Consider the following 23949-nt stretch of genomic DNA (forward strand, 5'->3'; position numbering starts at 1 on the left):
CAAAATTATTCTTTTTTGAATTTACAATATGCTTGATAATTGAATGAGACAAAACTTGTTGGTGGTTTGATTCAAACTATGTTTTGAACCAATCAATTTGAAAAAAGTGTAATAGGTTACAAGTGAAAAGGAAGGGTAATCTGGGTATTTAAAAAGGGTAGGGGAGAAAGTGATGTAAAAATAAAAAAACAGGGGAGTTTCAGTAAAAAAATAAAAATTAGGTAAGCTTTTGTAAATATAAACCAAGTGTAGAGGAATGATTGTAAATTCTAAGATGGGGGAAAATGATGTCCATGTGGGCCAAGAAAAAAAGTTAGGTACGAATTATTCCACCCCTTCTACCCAAAAAAAAATTATCCTACCCCTTAAATCTATCAAAATTCCATCAAACAAACGGTGGGCAGTTGTAGATATTCCAGATAATTTTCGGATTAAAAAAAAAAATAATAATAAAAAAAGTCAGGTCCTTGTTTGGCTGACGGTGGGGGAGCTAGATTATGGATGTTTTGAAATGGGGAAACACCGAAGCAGCTTCCTCAACTCCCTCCCAAAACTGCAAATTCTTATTATAAAGAGTGGGGAAAGCGGAAAGAAATGGTGCAGTAATGATGGTCGGTGGATGTGTGGATAGGGAGGATTATTTCCACGAGTCGAGAGGTCGAATGAGCATTGAAAACAAGGAACCGTCTTTCCTTTTCCTGCTCTCGCCGATCGATACAAGCTCTTCTGAAAACGCATAAACGACGGGGAATGCAAAACGCCATCACCTCCATCTTCTTCTTCTTCAATCTTCATGCAGGAGGTTGCCGGAAAATACACAGAGACGTCGTAGAGACGACAGATAATGCCATTAAACCATTAACCCTAAGAAAGAACGGAAGGAAAAAAGGAGACAAACCGAGAAACGGTAGAGATCTATGATCCTTCTGTGAAGTACTAAACGATCACATTTATTTTTCTCCTTTGGGCGAATACAAATGTGGCTGTGAACGATTTGATAGACGGCCACAAGGGGCCCCGCGGGGCGGTGTTAAAGTTGATGTGAATCTGTCTACCCAACACGTAGTATCAAGTCTCAATGGCTCGGTTGTCACTTTGGTCCTCGTTTTTCCTTCCCAGTCCTAGTTCGTTTCCGTTGCAGCTTCATCAGAGACTTGGTTGTTCCTCTTTCAGAGTTCAAGCTTCTTCTTCTTCTTCATTTGGTGCGTTTTCTACTCAGAAGCCGAAGGTCGTCGTTACGAGAGAACGTGGCAAGAATGAGAAACTCATTACTACTCTGGTAACCTCTTTCCTACTAATCTCAATTGCTTTACTGGATTTGTTTCTGTCGTTTGGTTTTCAATCCTGTTCTTATGAAAATGTTTCCGTGAGAAGTTTACTGGTTCAGTATTTTGATTCGGTTGTCACAATTTGACTTCACGTTTCTCGTATTTTTTTTCCTGCTCCAAATTGTTCTTCATTTTCCTTCTAGTATTCCTGTAATTTTGTCTGGCTTTCTTTCCGAATACAACGGTGAACAAAAGCGAGTTGCTACAGAGAATGTTTTATCCTGTCTTTTTGATGAATGAAAATATCGTCAAATTATCTCTCCTATACATTTCGCAGTAATAGCTGTTTTAGTGATTAGGGAAATACTGCTTCTGATCAAGTGTTTGACAAAGAGGAAGAGAGAACCATTATGTTTTTGGGTTTAATCTCTCTTTTTCTGGGTCTCTCTGAAAATTACGTTAGACATTGGAATATATTAAATATTATCCTAAAGATTGATGCTGGGAAACTCAACACCGAGCCTGATCTGACAGGCCTAGAATGGAATGAAATCTTAACATGATAAACTAGACTGGACAACGATTCCAAAAGCAGAAGTAGTGGGCCATTTAAACTGCCAGTCCAATTGGTGGCTTAGTGACTAGCTGTATTTCTCAGGCTGCCAAATTGCAATCAGGTAATGAAGAACGATACAATGACCGGACTTGGCTTCACCAGTGGATGGTACAATTTGAAATTGAGATCCCTTTCAACAACTGTGCTAATTACTTAGAAGAACACACCAGTCCACCAAGAGAATAATGAAATCCAGCAGCATTGGGTCTAAGATCAATTCCAAAAACAATGAGTAGCAGCAGCCAAAAGGAATAAAACAAATAGCAAGTGGTGGCATCAAGACCAGATATTTTCAGGGAAAAATCAACTTCTACAGATGTTTAGTGTTTCTGTAACTATAACTGAAGAATACCAGACTATAGAAGACACCATACTAGGGCTTTTGTAGACCCCACCTAATCCTATATCTGGCAGGATATCATAAACAGCTAAAACCCCTCTGTTAAGTAGTTATTACTGTAATTGAAATCTTAATCAAACCAGAAACTACATCGATAGAAGAACAAATAGAAAAGCCAAACCCCACACTTGTATATGAAATAAAAAAGAAGAACGAACCCCTAAAATTTGAATCCTCTTTTAGTTTTGTCAGTCAATTTGAGTAAGTGAGGCCCTAGCCGACTACTCTTTTATAAGGTATTAATGTTAAGGATTTAGGGTTTGTTGCAATACCAAAAACACTAGAACCAGGACCTGCGTAAGGAAGAGGGAGAAGAGATAATGGGTAATGTAGAACTAGAATCTCACATGATCCTAATCCCGGGTAGGATCTGAAATTCTGGCTTAATAGAGAGGATGCCCTCCAAAGGCCTAGTTCTAGCTCTCAAACACTCTCTCACAGCAAACAAAAGGAAAATAAAAAAAAAAGGAAGAGCATTTGATGGAGGGTTGTGAAGGTTTAGGCATTTCACCTAGGGCATCTCACCCTTAGGTTTAGGCATCTCACCCAACTGCATCCCACAGTACAACAACATAAGCCATCTTTTTTTTTATTAATAAATTCGTGTTCTATGTTGTAGCCCCTTGCAAACTTATATAAAAGACTCAAAACTGACTCAAACATTAAAGCGGAAAGGCCTAACCCAATCCCTAATTAACTGGAAAACCTAAATTGACTAAAAAACTGAAATAATAAAGGAAATAGACTCAAAACAGGACTCTAACTAAACTAATGAATTAAATTCCGTTTTCCTACTTTCTACCCATATTTTGGGTCCATTAAAGTAGCCCATTACAAATAAAACCCATGGGATCAAAGGCCCAACACATACATAACCCAACCCAATGCTTATTTGCAATAAAATAAGCCCATTAATTGACTTATCTACATCAATTCACCCACTCTTAGAAAAAATTCTTCCTCAAATTTTCAAGAGTGTGAGGGTGATTATAGCATAGTGCACGTCCTTTTTCAAGCTGTAGAAAAATTTAGATAGCTCTTTGATAATAAGGATGTAGTCTAGAATGTGAGGAGCTCAATCTTCTAGATACTTCAATAGGATCACGAACTCCACATGCTCAGCTTCAAAAACCTCAAATGTATCCATGGGATCATCCACATGAGCGCCTTCAACCATTTTGTTCTTGACCTCCACAATTTCAGTCTCAAACTCCTTAGGATCTTCCTCTTGGCTGTTCACAATCATCACAGTTGTTGTAATGTTAAGTTCCTCAGTCTCAACCTTATTGTCCATTATGGCAACCTAGTTGCTTTCGAATTCTTCCACATGAGTCTTGTTGATGGGAACATCAATGACTAGCTCTTCCATAACAATAGGGATTGTTGGAATTTCTTCAATACTAACCTCAACTTTTGACTCTAGTTCATTTGTTGGAGGTGTCTTCTCTTGTTGCTACTTTGCAATTTATTGCAACATAATGGCTATAAGGTCAAACAATTCTTTCATGCTCTTGTCACTTGTGGGTGGCTTTTGGGTCGTAATTGGAGGGAACTCTGGTGGAAGGAAGTACATACTTCATTCACGTTTAGATGGGTACATGTCCATCAACTCGTATTGCATCTTGTCCTAAGCTTTAGGCTCACACCCTTGAGCTTGAACTTGCCTTTCACGGACTTTCCATTGTATTCGAACACAATCACTCATCTGGGAGCAAACATATTGAAGCCGTTGCGCTTCTGTCAAGTTGTAGTTGTCAAAGTACATATCTAATTCATATATCCATTAAAGGAAGATGTGTGAAGAAAGTTTCTCACGATATTCACGTGGCTCCATCCTCGGTCTGGCTAGGCTCTGATACCAAATAATGTAGAACTAGAATCATAAGTGATCTTGATCCCAAGTAGGATCTAAAATTCTAGCTGAATAGAGAAGATGTCCTCCAAAAGCTTGGTTTTAGCTCTCAAACACTCTCTCACAACAAACAAATTAAAGGAAAATAAGAAAAGAAAGAGAATTTAATCGAAGGTTGAGAAGGGGGAAGAAGAATTAGTGAATGGGCATTTCACCTTCTGATTTAGGCATCTCACCTAGGCATCTCACCTAACTGCATCCCAAAGCACAATAGCATAAGCCATCTTTTTTTTTTTTTTTTTCATTAATAAATTCTTATTCAGTGCTATAACCCCTTATAAACTTATATAGAAGACTCAAAATTGACTCATACACTAAAAAGGAAAGGCTTAACCCAATCCTTAACTAATTGGGAAGCATAAACTGACTAGGAAACTGAAAAAACAAAGGAAATAGACTCAATACAAGACTCTAACTAAACTAATGAATTAAATCCCGTTTTCTTACTTTCTACCTATATTTTAGGCCCATTAAAGTGGCCCATTACAATTAAAACCCCATAGGATCAAAGGCCCAACACATACATAACCCAACCCAAGGCTTATTTGCAATAAAATGAGCCCATTAAGTGACTTATCTACAGAAATGGGAGAGAAAAAAGAGTTCACAGTTAGGTAGTCTAGCCCTACCATGAGCAAGTATACCTCTGGTTATAATAAATAAGTTCAGATATACCCCCACACATACAATACATAAAAGAACTTCCCAAATGGGCCCTTTTGGTAGTTCACAGACATAACTTTCTTAAAACCCCTCAAGCTGGAGCATATATATCACCCATGCCCAACTTAGAACAACCACCAAGAAAGGTAGGTATAAGCAATGCTTTGGTCAATATATCACCAAGTTAGTTTCCAGAGCTAACGAATGAGTATAAATTAGTTTCTTCACGTTAGCATCGTGCACATAATGACAGTCAACCTCAATATGTTTAGTTTGCTTATGGAACACAGGATTATTGGTAATGTAGATAGCCACCTGGTTATCACAATGCATATTAATGGGTTTATCAACTGAAAAACCAAGTTTTCAAACAAAAGATTTCAGCCACATCAACTCAGTTGGAGTATGAGCCATGGCCCTATACTCAACTTCAGCACTAGATCTAGCTATTGTAGTTGGTTTCTTCTCTATGTAACTAGATTTTACCAGTACACGTATAATAGCCAGTAGTAGATCTCTGATCACCATCGACACCAGCTCAGTCCGCATTAGAATAACCAACAATATCAGTGTGACCATGACAACAATACAGAGTTCTTTCCAGGAGCACCCTTAAGGGACTTTAAGATAAAACATGTTGCCTCCCAATGAGTCTTCTTACACGTTTCCATAAGTTGACTAATCACACCAACAACAAAAGAAATGTAAAGCCTGGTAACAGTAAGGTAAATGAGCTTGCTAACTAATTTTCTATACTGATGTTCGTCTGCAAACTCTTTGTCATCAGAGTATCTATAGGTTTACAACCTAATATTCTAGTTTTAGTAAAAGATCAAGAACATATTTCCTCTGAGACAACTACACCTTTAGTGCTGTGAATCACCTTAATACCTAGAAAATATTTGAGAACTCCTAATCTTTCATCTGGAATTGTTGCTGTACTAAGATTTAACTTGTTCAATCACAGACAAGTTATTACCAGAAACAATAATATGATTGACAATTTGACATACATAACCAGTACAACCACCTTAAAGTCTTGATGATGAACAAAAGCTGAATGATTTAAATATCATTAGAAGAAGCCATAGCTAGTGACAACATTGCTAAATTTATAAAACCAGGTTCTTGGGGATTGTTTCAACCCAGGAGGTTGCTCCATGTATACCTCCTTATACAAATCGCCCTACAGAAAAGCATTCTTGATACAAAAAAAAAAAAAAAAAAAAATCATAACTCAGCCTTATCCCAACTAAACGGGATCGGCTACATGGATCCTTGCCCTCCAACCAGCTCTATTCGACGTTATACTTGATACAAGGCCTAAGCTATGCATGTCTTTCCTCAACACTTCTCCTAAGGTCATTTTAGGTTTGCCCCTAGCTCTTTTAGATCCTTTAATCTGAATCAAATCAGTCCTCCGTACTGGAGCATCCAAAGTCTTTTATTGACTATGGCTATGCGGCCCATGCCATCTCAAATGACTTTCTTGTAACTTATCATATATAGGAGCTGTTCCCCGACCAGCTCTAAGATTATCATTCCTTACTTTATCTTTCCTAGTTTTATCTCTCATCTATCTCAACATCCTCATCTCCACTACACTGAGTTTATCTACTTGATGCTTCTTTAGTGCTGAACATTCCGCATCATACATCATAGCCAGTTGTATGATTAAACTATAAAATTTCTTTTAAGTTTTAAAGGAATACGCCGATCACACAACACTCCGTATGGATCTCTCCACTTCATCCATCATATTTTAATTCTTTGTGAAACATCATGCTCTAGATCACCTTCTTTATTATGATTGAGCCTAGATACCTAAAATAATCACTTCTCGGGACCTCCCTTGCGTCAGTCTTCACCATCTCATTATTCATCATCTTGTAATTAAAGTTACACACCATATACTTTGTCTTCGTTCTACTTATCTTAAAACCTTTTGATTCCAGGGTTGATCTCAATAACTCTAACTTGGCGTTAGTCCATGCTTTTGTCTCATCTACCAAAACAATATCATCAGCAAAAAGCATACACCAAAGAACCTCATCTTGAATGTCTTTGGTTAAATCATCCATGATGAGTGTAAACAAATAGGGGCTTAAAGTTGATCCTTGATATAACTCAATTGTAATTGGGAATTCACTATATTGACACCCCACAATTCTTACAACTAGTCACCACACCATCATACATACATGTTACTACAGGAGTAGATTACAAGAAGCTAACCCCCACAATGCATAATCCCAAACAACACAACTAGTAACCCAATACTAACAAATTGCACTTAAAGATGCTTAAGAAACAAAGAAGCAAAACCCAGGAATAACCCACACAAGATAAAAGCAACCCAACAAAGAAAAAAAACCCAGAAAGAGACAATCGGCCAGGAGAGAGAAAATACCATGCGCAGCCTTAAAGAGAGGAGGGTGCGATTTCAGCTGGAGAGCTCAGAATGGGCTGCAACTTGGATCGAAGGCAGTCTCTGGGGAGGGTACAAAAACCTAAAAATTTGAGGAGCATTTGACAAGGGGTTGTTGAGATACTCACTTTCGTGGAAATCAGACCTAGGAGAGAGAGTTGATCACAATTCTGCAGGAACAATAATGGCAGCTTCAAACAGTCCTCCAATGTGGGTTGAGTGGTCCACTTGGGCAGTAGAATAAGTCCTCCGAAGGATTAGCAGATCAGATCCAGAATACAGGCAATAAGGGAGATCAATTGGCTACACAAGAGTGCTCTTTGCTGGTCGATCTTCTTGAACAGAGTTGAATGGTATTAATTTAATAATGCAGCAACAGTAAACAGAACAGGGAATCGATTGCAGAGATTAGAGAGTAAATAACAAAGGGAAAAGTGGGGGAGGAGTGGCTATCTCAGCCTGGGCTTCTCACCCACAGCTATCCCAGCTGTTCTAAGCAATTTATTGCAAACTTTCTTTGTCCAAATATGAAATTATGAGTACATAGGCTCCTCTATTTAAAGAGGGCAGAATATCAATCATAACATAACTAGGAGCTAGTTTCCAAATAGGACTAGACACACCTAGTAGGACTTGGACTCATGATAGGACTGGGACTATAACTCCAACATGGAGTAAGCTACTTACTAAGGGTCCCTATAGGAAATTACAATCGATGGGCCCAATGGGCCTTTATTGAATTAAATAACAGCTTAATTAAAATAAGGAAATCGATGGGCCCAATTGGCCCTTATTTAATTACTTAACCCACTTATCTAAGTGGGGCAATAGGGGTCCTTTGGGCTGGGCTTCTTCCTGCGATATGCTGGCCCATAATATGAATCTACGTCACATGTCTTTAATTATGTCCACATATTTGCTTAAAACATTTTTTTTCTCTATTATTTGCCATATTAACTCTCTAGGGAGTCTATCATAAGCTTTTTCTAGGTCAATAAAGACCATATGGAGATCTTTTTTGCAATATCTAAATCTTTCTATGAGTTTCCTAAGTAAGTAAATAGCTTATATCATAGATCTTCATAGCATAAAACCAAATTGGTTATTTGTAATAGTAGTTTCTTTTCTCATGTGGGTTTCAATAACCATCTCCATAATGCCAAAGTATGACTCATTATTTTTATGCCTTCATATTTATTGCAGCTTTGAATATCATCTTTATTTTTATAAATTGGAAACACAATATTTCTCCTCCATCCATTTGGCACTTTCCTTGTGCGGTTAGCCAAGATAAACCACAGATTCCTAAGCTCTTCCACTCTTCTATTGGGACCTCATCCAAGCCTCGTGCCTTGTCTACTGTCATCTTCCTTAAAGCTTCTTTTACTTCAGATGCCTTGGTTTTTCCTATATGTCTACGACAAATGGTGTCTTAATGGTAATGTAGGTTTCCGGGACACTATTACTTTAAACGTCTCCATTTAATAGGCTGCAGAAATAAACTTTTCATCTCTTCTTAATGTTCTTATGCCTTAAATAGTATTTTACCATCTTCACTTTTAATACATGTAACATGGTCGAGATCTCTGCTCTTCCTTTCCCTCATTTTAGATTGCTTTTGTCCTTCCTTTGTGCTCAGATTGTAATAAAAATCTTCATATTTCTTCTCCCATGCTTTTCCCACAATCTTTTTAGCTTCATTTTCAAAAAATATACCATTAAGATCCTCTACATCTTCTTTGCCAAGTTGTAAAATTAGCATTCTTAGTCTTGGTGGCTGCTTGAACCTCATGATCCCACTAGCATCACTTAGTTAGATTGGGAAGTCAAAGATAAAGCAAAATTATGAAGAGAAGTGAGAAGATGGGAAATAGAAATGTACTGACCAATAGGATAGGTAACCAAAGATTTCTGAGCCATGAGAATTATGATCCATCCGATCCCCCCCCCCCCCCCCACCACCCACCACCACCACCACCACCACCACCACCACCACCGCCGCCGCCGCCGCCGCCACCATCACCACCGCCGCCACTACCACCACCACCACCAAAAAACCCACACACACAAAATGTAATGATGCTGCAATGAAACTGATTTTGACTGGGAGTTGGATTACATCCACTATTGTTTGTTTTACAGGACAAACATGGTGTTAACTGCTTGGAACTTCCTCTCATCCAGCACATAAAAGGGCCTGATTTTGATAGGCTTTCTACGGTCTTAAGTGGTAGGTTTCAACTCAAGTGGAAAGTTACCTTGATAGTGGTATGGAAGAATTTAATGTTGGACATTATTCCATGTGCAGATTGATACCAACTTCAGGCCTTTTTCTGTGGGTGCATGAGTAGTTTTTTTTTTGGGTGGGGGGTCTGTTGGTCATGTTGCTTCCATGACTTTTTATTAATCTCAATAGTTTCCACAAGTTGAAATGATTGGCCGTTCACATTTCTTCCTTAAACTGTGAATGTAGAAAAATCTGTAATTGGTTTCTTTTCTGTTCCTTGTTACTGGCAGACATTTCATTTGACTGGATTGTTATAACTTCTCCAGAAGCAGGCATAGTGTTCCTTGAAGCTTGGAAGTAAGCATTTAAGTTTCTTGATGCCATTCAGTACTTTCCTATACTTGATATGGTGTAGATTCTGCAGTTTGCTAGAAATCATTTTTTCTTGGTTAAATAACATGATCCTGTAAAATAAGCATGCTATCAACTCTACAACTTGAATATCAATGGCATATATACTGAAAAATAATCATGCTGCCAGCTCTGCAACTTGAATGCCTTCAAATGTGATCTGTTCAAGCATGGTCTTTGATTGAAATTTAAGTAGAAGTCCAACCTTTGTTGTCTATTAGAAACCCGTGTTCTCGAGGCCAATGCCTCTCGTATTGCTTCCTCAATTGCCCCCCGTTGGTCCTTTGAATCCAACTATCTCTATAGCCCCAATCATAGTTGTCACGGTGCCAAGGCGAACCAAGGCGGTGGAGGGTTGTCTAAGCACTTAGGCGAGGAGGCGCCCGCCTTAAGGCGAACAAGTGTTATTTTTTATTTTTCCTATTTTCTAACATTATTTAGTAAGTTATATATACCTTGTATCATAAAAAATCAAGATTAAGCCACATCAAATCATTAAAAATCAACATTTAGCCACATCAAATCATAAAAAATTAACATTAAGTCATATTAAGTTATAAAAAATCAACATTTAGAGAAATGCTCTTATTCTATAATAAGTTTGACTGGTCAAATGATTTTATTTTTACATGAGGTTTTTTGTATTAGTTATAACATAAAACCAACTTTCTAACAAGTCTAAGATTACTTAAATATGAGTTGCAATAACAAAGTTATGCTTCAGTCAAACTTATTTTTAAGTGCGCGAATACTGTTAAAATCGCCTGAATGAAAATAATTCTATGAATATCAAAACAAAATATTATTTTACCGGACTTTTGGTTTTTAGCAATGTTTTAACATGATAGAATTTATAAAATTTTCATAATTGAGAAAAACCCCAACATTTAAAAGTTGAAAATCGTCCCTATAACCAAAATCTAGTTTTTGTTCTTGGACTGGGGGGTTGACTTTTTACCCTTTTGGAATTTGATTTTTAAACTATTTTTATTGGATTCAAATAGGGGGTATTTGCTTATTTATGAATAATATCTTAAGTAAATGAAATAACAACATTTACTTGAATGATATTTGGCATAAATAAGTGCCGAAACACAAGGCGACATGCAGTGCAACAAGGTGGCTGTCGCCTAGGCCCCAGGCAAACCGCCTGGATGCCTAGTCGTCGCCTAGGCAACGCCTTGACAACTATGGTCCTAGTGGAAGGATTTGGATCATTTGGGACCCTTCCTCCTTGACCATTTCTTGCCTCTCCTCTTCTTCCCAATTCATGCACATCTCCATCTCCCATCACTCTAGTCTTTTCATCTTCTTGCTTTCTGTTGTCTATGCTCACAATAGAATTTCCCTTAGGCTGCCCCTTTGGACTGACCTTCTCTCCTTGTCCCCTTCCTCTAGCTCTAGGCCTTGGGGGATTGTTGGAGACTTCAATGTAATCCGCTTTAGCTATGAAAAGCATGGCGGAAACCCCATTGATTCTCAGGTTGTTGTATCCTTCAATGATTGCATTGATGATCTCAATCTCACTGACCTTAGATGGTCGGGGTGCCAAATTCACCTGGCATAATAGAAGAGCTGGTTCCCACTGGGTGGGATGTAAGCTTGATAGAGCCCTTGTTAATGAATCATGGCTGGACTCCTACCCTTCCTTCCTCCCATGCTTGCTTTAACCTTCCTGGGATTTCTGACTATAGCCCCATTTCCCTCTATGTCCTCCCTTTCCTCTCGTTTGGGCCTAAACCTTTTAAATTCTTTGACATGTGGATCTCTCACCCGGACTTCCACCAGCTCGTTCATTATGCCTGGAACATCCCCATCTCCTGCTCTCTCCCCCCTCCTTGCTTTTTCCAAAAATCTTAAGAATGTCAAAGCCACCCTCAAGCTCTGGAATACCTCTACCTTTGGGAACATCTCCTCTATATAGCCATTGGTCAGGAAAAGCTTCTCTTTATCCAATCCAGGCTCCAGCAGGATATCCTCAACCCTGTCCTCACTGAGGAAGAAAAAGTGGTTGCTTCTGATCTTTCCTTGCTCCTTAAGCAAGAGGAAAGCTTTCTTCGCCAAAAATCCTACATCAAATGGCTTGAGCTCAGAGACTCCAATTCGGTTTATTTCCATCGCTCCCTTAAAGCTAGAAATAATGCCAACACCATCCCCACACTCATTTCTTCCACTGGGAATAAGCTATACTCCCCTAACCTCATCAAGACCGAGGCTATTTCCCATTTCCAGAGAATCTTCAGTTCCCCTTCCCCCTCCACCCCATCCCTTCCAATCTCTTAAACAAGTTCGTCCTCGAGGAGCTCCTCCCCCTCCTCCAATCCATCCCTAGTGATGAAATCCTATCGGCCATCCTCTCATAAAGTCAATAACGCCCTGGGTCCTGATGGCTTCAGCATGGGATTCTTCTCCTCCTACTGGAATATCATTCGTGATGACCTCATCCTTACGGTCTGAAGCTTCTTCTTCAACCCTAATCAAATTGGTGGGATCAATAACACCTTCCTCTGCCTTCTCCCCAAAAAAGATGGAGCGGTTTCCATGAATGATTTCAGACCCATCTCTCTCCAATCTTCTCTACAAATTCATTGCCAAAATTCTTGCCAATAGGATTCAGAAAGTAATTGATTTTCTTGTCAGTCCTAACCAATTTGCCTTTATAGCGGGTAAGAGCATTGCCGACAATATTATCCTCTGTCATGAGGTTGTTCGGCGTTTCAATCGTAAGAATCATTCCGCGGCTGCCCTCCTTAAGATTGACATTCACAAAGCTTTTGACACCTGCTCCAAATTACATTCCCGACCTCCTTTGTCCTCTGGATCCGTATTTGCATTTCCTCCCCTCGCTTCTTTGTCCTACTGAATGGTAGCCCGGCTGGTTACTTCCCCTCTGGTCGTGGCATTCGGCAGGGATGCCCCCCTTTTCCCTTTCCTTTTCTCCCTCTCCCTCGAAGTTTTTTCCCACTCTATCCAATCAACCACTGACATTCATCTCATCTCCCCTATTCCCAAATGTAAAGCCCTCTTCTCCTATTTGGCTTTTGCTGATGATATTATGATTTTCTCGAAGGCTGACCCCATTTCCATCTTCACCATCATGTCTACCCTCCAGTCTTTTGAATCCCTTTCGGGTCTCAAAATCAACCTCCTTAAGTCCAACATCTTTCTCTCGGGTATCTGCTCTGAGGCCAAGGAAACCCTTTCCGGCATCTCGGGCATTCCTTTGGGCTCCCTCCTTGTCAAATACCTGGGACTTCCCCTCATTTCTTCTAGGCTTTCAGCCCACCACTGCACTCTCTTGCTTGACCATCTCAGGAAAAAGCTGTAGCTCTGGAAAGGCAAACTCCTCTCTCTTGCCGGCCGTCTCACCTTGGTCAGATCGGTTCTCTAGTCTGTGTACCTCTACTAGTCTGGGACCTTCATCCTTCCTGCTTCAGTGATTAAATCTTTTGAAGGTCTTCTCTGCGCCTTCCTTTGGAAAGGATCGGATTCTTCTAGGTTCCTCAGGCCTCTCAGCTGGAAGAAGTTGAAGGAGGCCTTGGGATTAGGAGAATTAAGGATGCTAATTTGGTTGGTGTCCTTAAACTTATCTGAAAAATTGTGTCCAAACACAATAGCATTTGGGTCGATTGGATTCACTCCGGTCTCCTCAAACATAATTCTGTTTGGACTGCCCCTCCATCTCTGATGCTTCCTGGATCTAGAGGAAGATCCTTGAGCATAGACCCATTGCTCTCATTGCCATTTCGCACTCCATTGGAAATTCTACCTTCCTTTGGAAAGACCTCTAGCATCCTCTGGGTATCCTTTCTCATCTTGTTACTACCAGAGACATTTACTCCTCTGACCTCCTTGTTAATGCTCTGGTCTCCTTTATCCTCTCTCCCAATGGTTGGTCCCCCCCTTTGGAGGATATCTAGTCTTCTCTCCCCCCTCTCCCCTAGCTATAGAGGGAGGAATGACAAATGCATCTAGCTCCCCTCCTCTAATAGCACCTTCTCTTCTGCCTCGGCCTGCGCCCACATAAGGACCTCTTCCCCAACTGTCCCGTGGCATAAACTGGTATGGTTTAAGGGACACATTCCCTGTCACAACTTCACCCTTTGGTGTTGCCTGTCCAATTGTCTTCCCACCTAGTCCTTCCTCATCCACCGTCTCATTCTCGTGAACCCTTCCTGCTGTCTTTGCCCTTCGGGTGACGAAGATATTCCCCATCTTTTCTTCTCTTCTCTTCTCCTCCCTTATTTGGGAATCTGTTCTCTCCAAATGCTGGCCTAATCATAGATACATCCTCCCCTTTGATAGAGAGTGCATTTGGATCGACATGACATTCTCTGGCCCTTCCATTTGTGACATTGTGGGAAAATTGGCGCTACTATCAACCATCTTTGAATGGAGCGTTACATCCGTCGGTGGACCCCCAAATCTAGATCTCCAGATATGATTTGGAAAGCTATCTATTTTGATGTTACTTTTAAAGCCCTGTGCATTCATGCCCTTCACCCCCACCCTATTCCTTTCGCCCCCGAAAAATTCCCACATCATAACATCTTGGAACCTGCAGGTTGACCTCTTTCATCCTCCTTGAGCTAGCTGATGGTTGCTGGTCCCCCCCCCTCTTTGTTTGTTCTTGCTGTTGCTTTGAGCTGCTTTTGTTTTTCTCTTGTGTTTCCCCTCAGGTAGGCTTTTCCTTGTTGGCTTAAGCCTGCCCCCCCTCCTTTCCCCCCTTGTATATTCTTCTCCTCTTGGTAATCAAAAAAAAAAAAAAAAAAAAAAAAAAGAACTTCTTTTTGTGTATATATTTTTTCTCTCCTATGAGATAATTGGAATTTGATTCCATCCCAATACGTAATTGTGCTTTTAGTTTGATATGTTGGAAGAAGTTCTGTATCAGGCTATTATATTTTGAGATCTGATTTCCTGGATGGCTCACTTAGGTAGGCCTTTTTTTAGGGCCCTCATATCCGCCGTGTGGCAGGTATACTGGAGCCCAAAATCTGTTAGCAGGGAGGATGGGAGGCCCTCATTTCACATGTGAAGTTTCGGGCCCAAATAGAGTTGGCCTCGTAGGAAAATAAATCTTTGAAAATGCATGAAGGAAGCAAAACTTTTGAAAAATGGTCTGAAACGAATGGATGACTAAAATGCAAAGAAAAGTGCCATTACCTGGGAGTTATGATTGAGTTTGGATAAGACATGGTCAATCCAATTTAACCCTATCATACACTGGTCAAAATGACCACATCACCCTTCCATGCAGTGCAATTAAGTAGACCACACAGGAAGACCTTCCAAAGTAATTACCTACTCAGCATATGTTTTGGTGTAACTTTTTCAATATGGACATACAATGGGGTGTTTAATGGAACTTAAAACAAAATATCATTCTGATTAACCTCAATTCTATTAATGAATTTGAGTCACTTATTATAGTCATAACCTGTCAATCTTTTAGCATGGATCCTCGGGCTCGTCCTTGCTTGGAATCTCCATGTAGCCGACCACATTAAGTTGGTATAAGGTTTTGGATGTTGTTGTTGTCTATTAATGAATATGAGATCATGTTCATGTTGTGAATGATTAAGCTTCAATCAGTATCAGAAATTTACAGTAAGTGTTGTCTTTAGGGTTGCTGGGACCCCAAAAGTTCGGGTGGGTGTAGTTGGTGCTGGTACAGCAAGCATCTTCAAGGAAGTAATGCATTCTGACCAGCAATCTCTGACTGTTGCCTTTTCACCATCAAAAGGTGTGTAATCTCTCCTGCACAATTTGTATTTTATATTTGATCTTTTAGGGGGCTGGAAATTCATTAGATGAAAGGCAGCCATCAGTGTTGTTTGTTTTCTCTTAGTTCGTTGCATGTTTTTCCCATACAGGGTTTGGAAACTGCAATTCAGGTAACATTGAATATTTAACACAATTACCTTCTAATTCTTAGTTATACATGCAGTGGAAGGATGAGAGAACCCCACTTCTGTGATCAGTTGAAGACATGGTTCCCTTTTTGATATCTGTCTAATATGTTGCATAGGTTGGAGGAAGAATTCAAGATGAAAGCATTTATGGATTCAAGTAAAATTCTTAATGAGTCCTCAACTAGAACTCCTAGATAACTTCTATGAATCCTGCCTCAACAATTTTCTGGAAATACCACTCTGGAGACAATTTAGATGCAGTGCTTCCATATTCTTCTAATCTACTCCAATATTCTCTTTGTGCAATTCAACATCCACAAAGTTCTTTCTGGTTTATTTTGTCCTGTAAGTGGGCAATCACTCGAATGAATTTCCATCAAGGTTTTGTTGATCTACATATGTCATAATATCAGATGTTATTTGGAAGGGTGTAGAAATCATAATCTCCATGTCTCTTTTACAGCAGTTTGCCCAAAGTCAACGGTTAGATATTGTTTGGAACCATCTTTATGGGGTCCAAACTCAAGGGGACTAATTCAATGAAGTTGTTGAAGTGAATTGAACAGATGAATTGTTAAGCAAGAGTGCACCCAGATGATTATCAGTGTAGGCACAAGTAAGCGCCACCAAAACATTAAGCAGAGACACTCACTTCTGCAATAATGCATCGAGGATGGTGGTCCTTTCAAAGTCTTCTGACAGTGTCATCACTTCTGATTTTGGACAAACTTTCCCTCAACCCTAATTATCTTGAATGTAAATATGTTTTTCTTAAGATTATTTGATCCTTGTAAGATTCCACCAATCAAGGCCTTAGTTGCATTGATTCTTCTGGAGACTCTAATAACACTGCTTATCTGACATGGACTTGTTCAAATGTGATAACTCAAGACAGAGGTATACCCAAACTGAACCTGTAGGGGAGATCCAAAATTGTCTCAAAATATCTAGTGACCCTGAAAATGATCCAATTGAGATAGAAAGTCAAAATGCTCTCAATATCTTGGTCTCCTTTTCGGCTTTTGAAATTGTTGGGCGGGTGTTGTTGTCATTGTTGTCAACACACTAAATCAACAGAGCAAGCGATGATCTATGTACTATACAGTGCAGTGGGCAGGGGACAGTAGATGGCAGATTCAGCTGTTTATGGCTTGATCATCAGATATGGCGCCTGTTTTTCAGGAAGCTGTTTCTGCACTTGCATATAATTCAAGCTCACTTTTGGAACTCGTGCTCACATCATGAGTTGAGGTGAAAACATAAAAGTTGTAGCTCTTCAAGGTATCTTCAATTTCGCATGAGAATCAAGTCAATCCGAGTTCAGACGAGGAAGTTATGATCTTGAATGTTGATGTTGTGCATGGTGCCCAATTTATTTATTTATTTTTATGACTTCATAGGAGTTACGAGCTGACCTTCACTTGGAATTTGTGGAAGCTTGAAATTAATAAATGTAGATTTCTGAGTCATCTTTCCACCAGTTCAACAATTAGGTCAATCCGACATTGGATGAGAGAGTTATGGTCGTTTCAATAGAAGTGCACACTACTCAGATTCGATGACGAGTATACTCAGTTCGACATCGGAGAAGCAGCTTCGATGGCGAAGGAGGAATACGATAGGGCATCGATGTCGAGTGGAGAAGAGTGCATGCAAAAGTGAGTGTCTAATGAACACGACATTAGTAATATTTTGTTTGACAATTCAAAAAGTGGTTTGATGTTGGAGGACGAAATTTTACGTTACGTTGATGTTGGAGGAGGCCAAGAGAATGGCGATATGAGTGTTTAAGTGTCTCTCTGGTCAAAAGGTTCTGCACAACATTTGGCTTGCGAAAGAGAAAAAAAAATCAATGCCAAGGAAATCATTTCGATGCTGAAACCAAGGGCACGGAAATCTTTTTTACTTTTAAGTGATGGTTGTCTATAAAAAGAAACACTTATGCCATTAGTGTATAAGAGGAAAAAAAAAACCTAAAAATGGAGGGAAAAAAAAAAAAAAAAAAAAAAGAGAACTCTTAAGGAGAAAAGCCCTAACTAGAAGATCACCTTCAAGCCATTCATCGATCTTGGATCATTGGGAAGGCTTCTTCAAGAACATCAAGAAAACATCAAGGGTTTGTGATTGAGAGAAGAGATAGAGAAGAGATTGAGAAGAGGGAGGCTTGCTACAAACCTATGTCGAAGACTCAAAAGAGAGGAAGCAAGAAGATAGAGGAGTGCATCAGTGATTGGAGACTTCCAATCGACAACATATCCGGAGTTTACCTAGCTGTGTAGGTAATATTTTAGCAAATCATATTGTGTTGTATTTGCTTGTAACCTAGGTGTTTGGGAAGTTTCTCTGAGTCAATACCTATAGATCAATGGGTGGGATTTCTATTTTCTATAAGATTTTAACTGGGGCATTTCATATAAGCCTGTTAATATTGTAATTTGGGTTATCAAGTGGGTGCTTGATAGTTGGGTGTTGGTGCTCCTTTGTAGTGGGTGCTACACAAAGCTTGGGGTTGGTGCTCCTGTGTTGTGTGTGCGACCTGAAATTTTATTGTGCATTATACAGATTTTAATTAAGCAATTTGCATCGTGGATGTAGGTATACTACTGAACCATGTATATCTCCATCTTGTGGTGTGTACTTGTGGACTGCATTATTATACTATTTGTTGCAGGATGGCTGTGGGGGTTGGGACATGTGTTGTGTGGCTGGTGATAGACACTTGTGTGTATGTGTGTCGAGTTGAAGAACTAACAAGTTGGTTTGACATTTCGGAAACCTCTAATTCACCCCCTCTCTCAATGCCCATCTCAATCCACCAAAAATCCCTTTTTGTGCACCTGGAATCAGTCTAGCTTGTTGTTGATTACTACTTTTGTAGTATATTTCTCCGCCAATGTGCTGGTGATGTCTTCATTGATTTTATTTTGTATCTTGAGGCACCTTCCTTGTTTGTTATGTTAAATTTTGAGCTTCTGGCGGTTAATGCAAAAAATTCTACACTTCCTTGCTATAGCTATTTTTTAGTGTGGATCCAAACATGGTATGAGACTATGAGGGCAGACCTTGGTGCACCGGTAAGGTACTCCATTGGTTCGAGTTGGGAAATTAGCCTCTCCTCGAAGCGGGGATAAGGTTGCATACATTATGACCCTCTCCAGTCCCTGTAGTGGTAGGAGCCTCATGCACTAGGTACGCCCTTTATCCAGACATGGTATAGGGAAACCACCCGTTATTGGAAGAGAGCCCAGAGTACATCTGGGATTCCAGCCATCTAGTCCACTTCACGCATTTAATGATCATGGTGTTAATACCCCCTGTTTGGTAAGCACAGTCACAAAGGAATCTTCTTAAACAACTTGGGTTGGGAAGAGAAATCACAGAACTCTAGTCAGGATTTTGGCTGCTTGTGTAATAATAAGCTGATAAGTATTAATTTCTTGCCTTTTTTCCATATGAGTGTCTCCTCTAAGACTCGATTATTATTTTTCCAGCAACAGGAAAGGTTTTGGCTGTAGAACTTCCCAAGCAAGGGGATGGAACATGCACTGTCCTATATCCTGCTTCAATGAAGGCTGGTTGTGAGCTTGGTATGTGTGGTATTGATTCATCTTCCATCTTTTATTCATCTAGTGCATAGATTGTTTTTCTTGGATACTTGTGACTGTACATTCTTTTATCAACAGCATTGTTTATTGATTCTGTGGTAACATTTGTCTTCAACTGTAATGGTTGACTCTAAATATCAGTATGATGATTGAATCCTTCAGTCTTCCAAAATTTCATAGTGGAAATGCAAAAGCATTTGTTTTATTTGCAGATTCCCATGACTCCCTAATTAGAGCTCGAAGGGCACCCAGCCACCCTATTTCCCATGACTCGTATTATGTTGATGGAAAATTAGAAATATGAATCCTTGGAAAGAGGAAGGGTGGTCAAAGGTTGTGTCAGATCTCGACATGAGGAATAATTGAGAACTCCTCTCTTGACCAAAGAGTTTATCAAGCTGATCTTGGAGTTCCAGTTTTTGTTAGCAATATAGTACATGTAGCCAGATCTGAACACTGAGTAGGCAGAGCAGAGAAAAGAAAGAAAAAGACATGAGGAGAAAGAAGAGACAAGAAAATTGATCAATTGGAGAGAGAACCTTCCCACCAATCTGATACATTATTTAGTGTATATCCTGTAATGACAATGGTACCCAAACTTAATCGAGTACTGATCCAGTAGTCCTCACAACATGATCCAGTACATCACACCAATGTGATCGAGTACAACTCTACTGAACAAGGTAATGATCCAGCACTTCTCACCAACACTCCTTAAGCTGGAGCATAGACATCTCCTATGCCCAGCTTGGAACATATAATTCAGAACCGCAAATGACAACCTTAGTTAAAACATTACCCAACTATGCAGAAGAACAGACATAAGGAGTAGAGAACTTCCTTTATAACCGCATCCCACATAAAATGACAATCTACTTCAATAATTTTTTTTTTCTCTCATGAAAACAGAATTTGACATCTTGATTATCAAAGAACATCTCCATTGGTTTAGTGATTGGAAAACCATGTACTCCCTTGAGAGGTGTGAGTCATAGCGATGCTCAGCTTCAGAACACAATCAACACATTCTTGCAATAGAACTCTACTTTTTACTCCTCTAAGTGACCAAGTTACTACCCATAAAGTTACAATATCTAGTAGTAGACCTTCTATCATTAGCAGCATAACCTAAGTCGGCATCATAATAGCCGCCAATATTAAGATGATTTTGCTGTCTATAAATCCGCCCTTTCTGTGGAGCACCACCCTTTAGGTTGTATAGTATATGGTAAACAACCTCCCAATGAACCTCCTTTGTTGTCTCCATAAACTGACTTAACATTTACAACAAAGGAAATATTATGAATAGTTATGGTCAATTAAATCAGCTTGCCAAAAAGATGCCTATACTGTTAAAGAGCTAGTACTGCAGGGGTAACTCAGAAGAGGTTGTTGAATAGGTGTTGGAGCATTTCTACATGGAAAAGGCTAGACCGGTAAGCACTCCATTAGCTAGCCACTTCAAGTTATTTGAAAAGCAATGGCTTATAACACATGAGGTGGAGTAGATATCTCGGGTTCCTTATTCTAGCGTAGTCGGGAGTTTCATGTATGCTATGGTTTGTAGTAGGCCAGATTTGTCTTATGTAGTCAGTTTTGTTAGTCAATATATGATTAATCTAGGGAGGGAGCATTGGAACAGAATTAAGTATATCGTTAGATATCTGAGAAAGGCTTTGGATTTGGGTGTTATGTTCAATGGTAAGGGAAGTTCCATAGAGTTGCTAGGATATGTTGATTCCGACTATGTCAACGACTTAGACTGGTGGAGGTCTACTATAGGGTACATGTTTACATTAGCTTGTGGACCTATCTTGTGGAAGGCGATGCTTCAGTCCATAGTTGCATTTTCCACTATAAAGGTAGACTACATGGCGGCGGTTGAGGCTGCCGAGGAAGGGGTTTGGTTGGTTGGGTTGTTTTGTGAGTTAGGTTTGGAGCAAGGAGTTATGCTGTTACATTGTGACAGTTAAAGTGCCATACAACTTGCAAAGAATCTCATGTTTCATGTAAGGAAAAAGTATATTGTTGTGAGGTTTCACACGATTAGGGAGCTTGTGTCAGAAGGCAATATTCAGTTGAGGAAAATTCACATAGACAATAATCCTGTAGATATTCTTACCAAGCCGGTCACTACAGAGAAGTTCGAGTCTTGTTTGGACTTGATAAGTATTACTTGCTGTTGAAGGTGAGGGGTGCACTGGACGGGTGTGCGTTTGTACCTTCATGGAGGTACGGGGATTAAGGCATCTATAGGTTATCTTCATAGGACATTAGACATAATTCAATCCAAGGTGGAGGTTGTTGTGGGTACGATGTCTTGTATTCCTTCGCTTGTATAAGTGGGCTGATTCCGAAGAACCATTAAGAGGGCACAAAGGCCGTCCCTGAGATTTTTTTTAGGGCTATGTGAGTATTTTGATAAAATACCTTTATAGGGGTTCGCTATATATTTGTAGCAAGGGTCGTTTCTCTGTAATCAATTGAGAGATGTGTGAGGACGAGAGTCTGTAACCCTATTCTCCATTGATGGTGAAGCAGATGGACATAGGCAATCTTGCCAAACCACATAAATCTGTGTGCATTGTGTGATTGTATGCTTGCAATTCTCATTTGTTTTTCTACATAGGTTCTCATTTTCTACAGAAGAAGAAGAGGAAGTTGATAGAAGAACTAGAGAAGGATACTACCGGTAGGAAGAAGAATCAAATTAATGACCTCCTACCAATAGTGGATGTTATTTATAATAACTAAAGAAGATTATAAGTATACCCTTGGTTTTTGTGCACTCACACATTAAAACATGAACATATAAAGACTAAATACCTCTATTGTAGACAAAAAACGGGTGTATCCGGTGCACGAGGCTCCCGCATGTGCGAGGTCCCACCGGGGGGGGGGACGAGAACTATGCAGCCTTACCCTGAGAATGTCGAGAGGATGTTTCGACCACTTGACCACTAGGTCACAACATTCGTACCTTGCCGTTAGTACCGAGCGCGTCCCCTACCTCTATTCTAGACAATAGTTAATAAATAACAACCATAACTCATAAACACTAATAACGAGCAACTTTAACACAGTATTCTTAATAGGTTCAAATTGCAATGTTGTGCATAGAATAAAAAATCCAATGAACATCAAAAAGCCTATTCATCCAGCAAATGAAGAAGTAGATCATCGAGTTGCTCAAGAGTGAGGATTTGATTGCTATGGCAGATGGAATGATGTTGAAGAAGAGATAATTGATTTGGATCCACAATTGAAAGATTATGATAAGAAGATGTTAACTGCAGTCTGAACAATCATATATATAAACAGGATGATTGTAAAACTAAAATCGCAATGTTCATGATCACCTGAGGAAGCTATGTGGAATAGTGGAGTATGTAAGCATCCAAGAAGTTGTAGCATTCTTGGTTTTAAGAAAAAAGAAACATTAAGAAGCTTTTAAATGGTAAGGTTGCTTTCTTTTCCTTTTCTTTGTCCAAGAAAGATACCAAATACAGCCTGAGTTGAGAATTGAGCTATATAACTGTTATGCACTTTTAACCCTCCCCACTTTAAGTTTATCCTAAGCTGCTTTCTATGTATTGTTTTTAAGGTCAATTTGGCATCAAGTTGTTTTATAGGCTATGAAAAAAAAAAGTTTGTATTATTTGCTCAGAGAAAGTTAATAGTTAAATAGTTTATAACTATTATCTATAAAAAAGACTTATAACTGTTCCGAACTCTTTGATACTAGATATGGAAGGCCCTATTCTATGACTGCAATATATATTTTTTATTATTATTTTATTATTTATTTATTTATTCATTTTTTGTGTGTGTGTGGGCTATTCTATTACTATTTAACAGATCATTGAAAGAGATGAGTAGATGACTAACTCTAACTTGACTAAAATAGAGACTATATATATATATATATATTGGGTATTTAGATGCTGTTCCTAGTTAGTTAGATTTCTAAAACAGAAAATCAATCCAATTACAGCTCCTGATTCGATTTAATGACCCTAAAAATTAAGAAACTGAGATTTACTAAAATTAGTCAGAATCATACTTAAATAAGTAGTATGTTTTGGATCTTGATGATACTAGTTGTAAATCCTGGTTTTCGACTCTAAAACAAACTAAGTTTTGTCCATACTCAAATGGGTCTGTTTCATCATTCAAGCATGCAAAAGTCTAGGGTCCATGCTAAAGATTTGGCTGAGGTTTTCACAATCCCAGCTGTGTACCTGACGTCCCAACCCCCCTCCATCTGTGCTGGGGACCGGTAACACAAAATAGTGGCAGAGTTAAAAATAATAACTAAAAATAAAAGGTAAAAAGCTTACGGTGAAGATTGTAATGAGTCATTGTGCCTGTTATTAATGGTTCTGTAATTCATGATCAACTTCTCAAAAAAGGGGAGAGTCAAAGAGAGATCATAAGTTAGGCTCCTAGTTCTTAATTGGTGGCTACAGCAAGAATTGGGTATTTTCTTTCTTTTGTGCTCTCC

General features: G+C 39.3%; 1 protein-coding gene across 4 annotated transcripts in view; it reads left to right on the plus strand.

Annotated features, from left to right (window-relative positions):
* Window positions 1–472: 472 nt before the first annotated feature.
* The window catches only part of LOC122078731 (uroporphyrinogen-III synthase, chloroplastic-like), a 29895-nt gene continuing 6418 nt past the window's right edge, over window positions 473–23949 (plus strand). The window contains exons 1-6 of one of the 4 annotated variants that reach the window (XR_006140168.1): window positions 473–1279; window positions 9430–9517; window positions 9805–9871; window positions 15553–15671; window positions 15802–15822; window positions 19332–19427. Coding sequence is in view for 3 of the 4 variants with exons in the window: in XM_042644833.1 (XP_042500767.1) it covers window positions 1079–1279; window positions 9430–9517; window positions 9805–9871; window positions 15553–15671; window positions 15802–15822; window positions 19332–19427 (592 nt within the window). In the remaining variant the exon portion in view is untranslated. The remainder of the gene's footprint in view (window positions 1280–9429; window positions 9518–9804; window positions 9872–15552; window positions 15672–15801; window positions 15823–19331; window positions 19428–23949) is intronic. The other 3 variants (XM_042644833.1, XM_042644831.1, XM_042644832.1) reach the window with 3 other exon arrangements.

This window comes from Macadamia integrifolia, chromosome 5, assembly GCF_013358625.1.
Source record: "Macadamia integrifolia cultivar HAES 741 chromosome 5, SCU_Mint_v3, whole genome shotgun sequence".
Taxonomy (NCBI): Eukaryota; Viridiplantae; Streptophyta; class Magnoliopsida; order Proteales; family Proteaceae; genus Macadamia; species Macadamia integrifolia.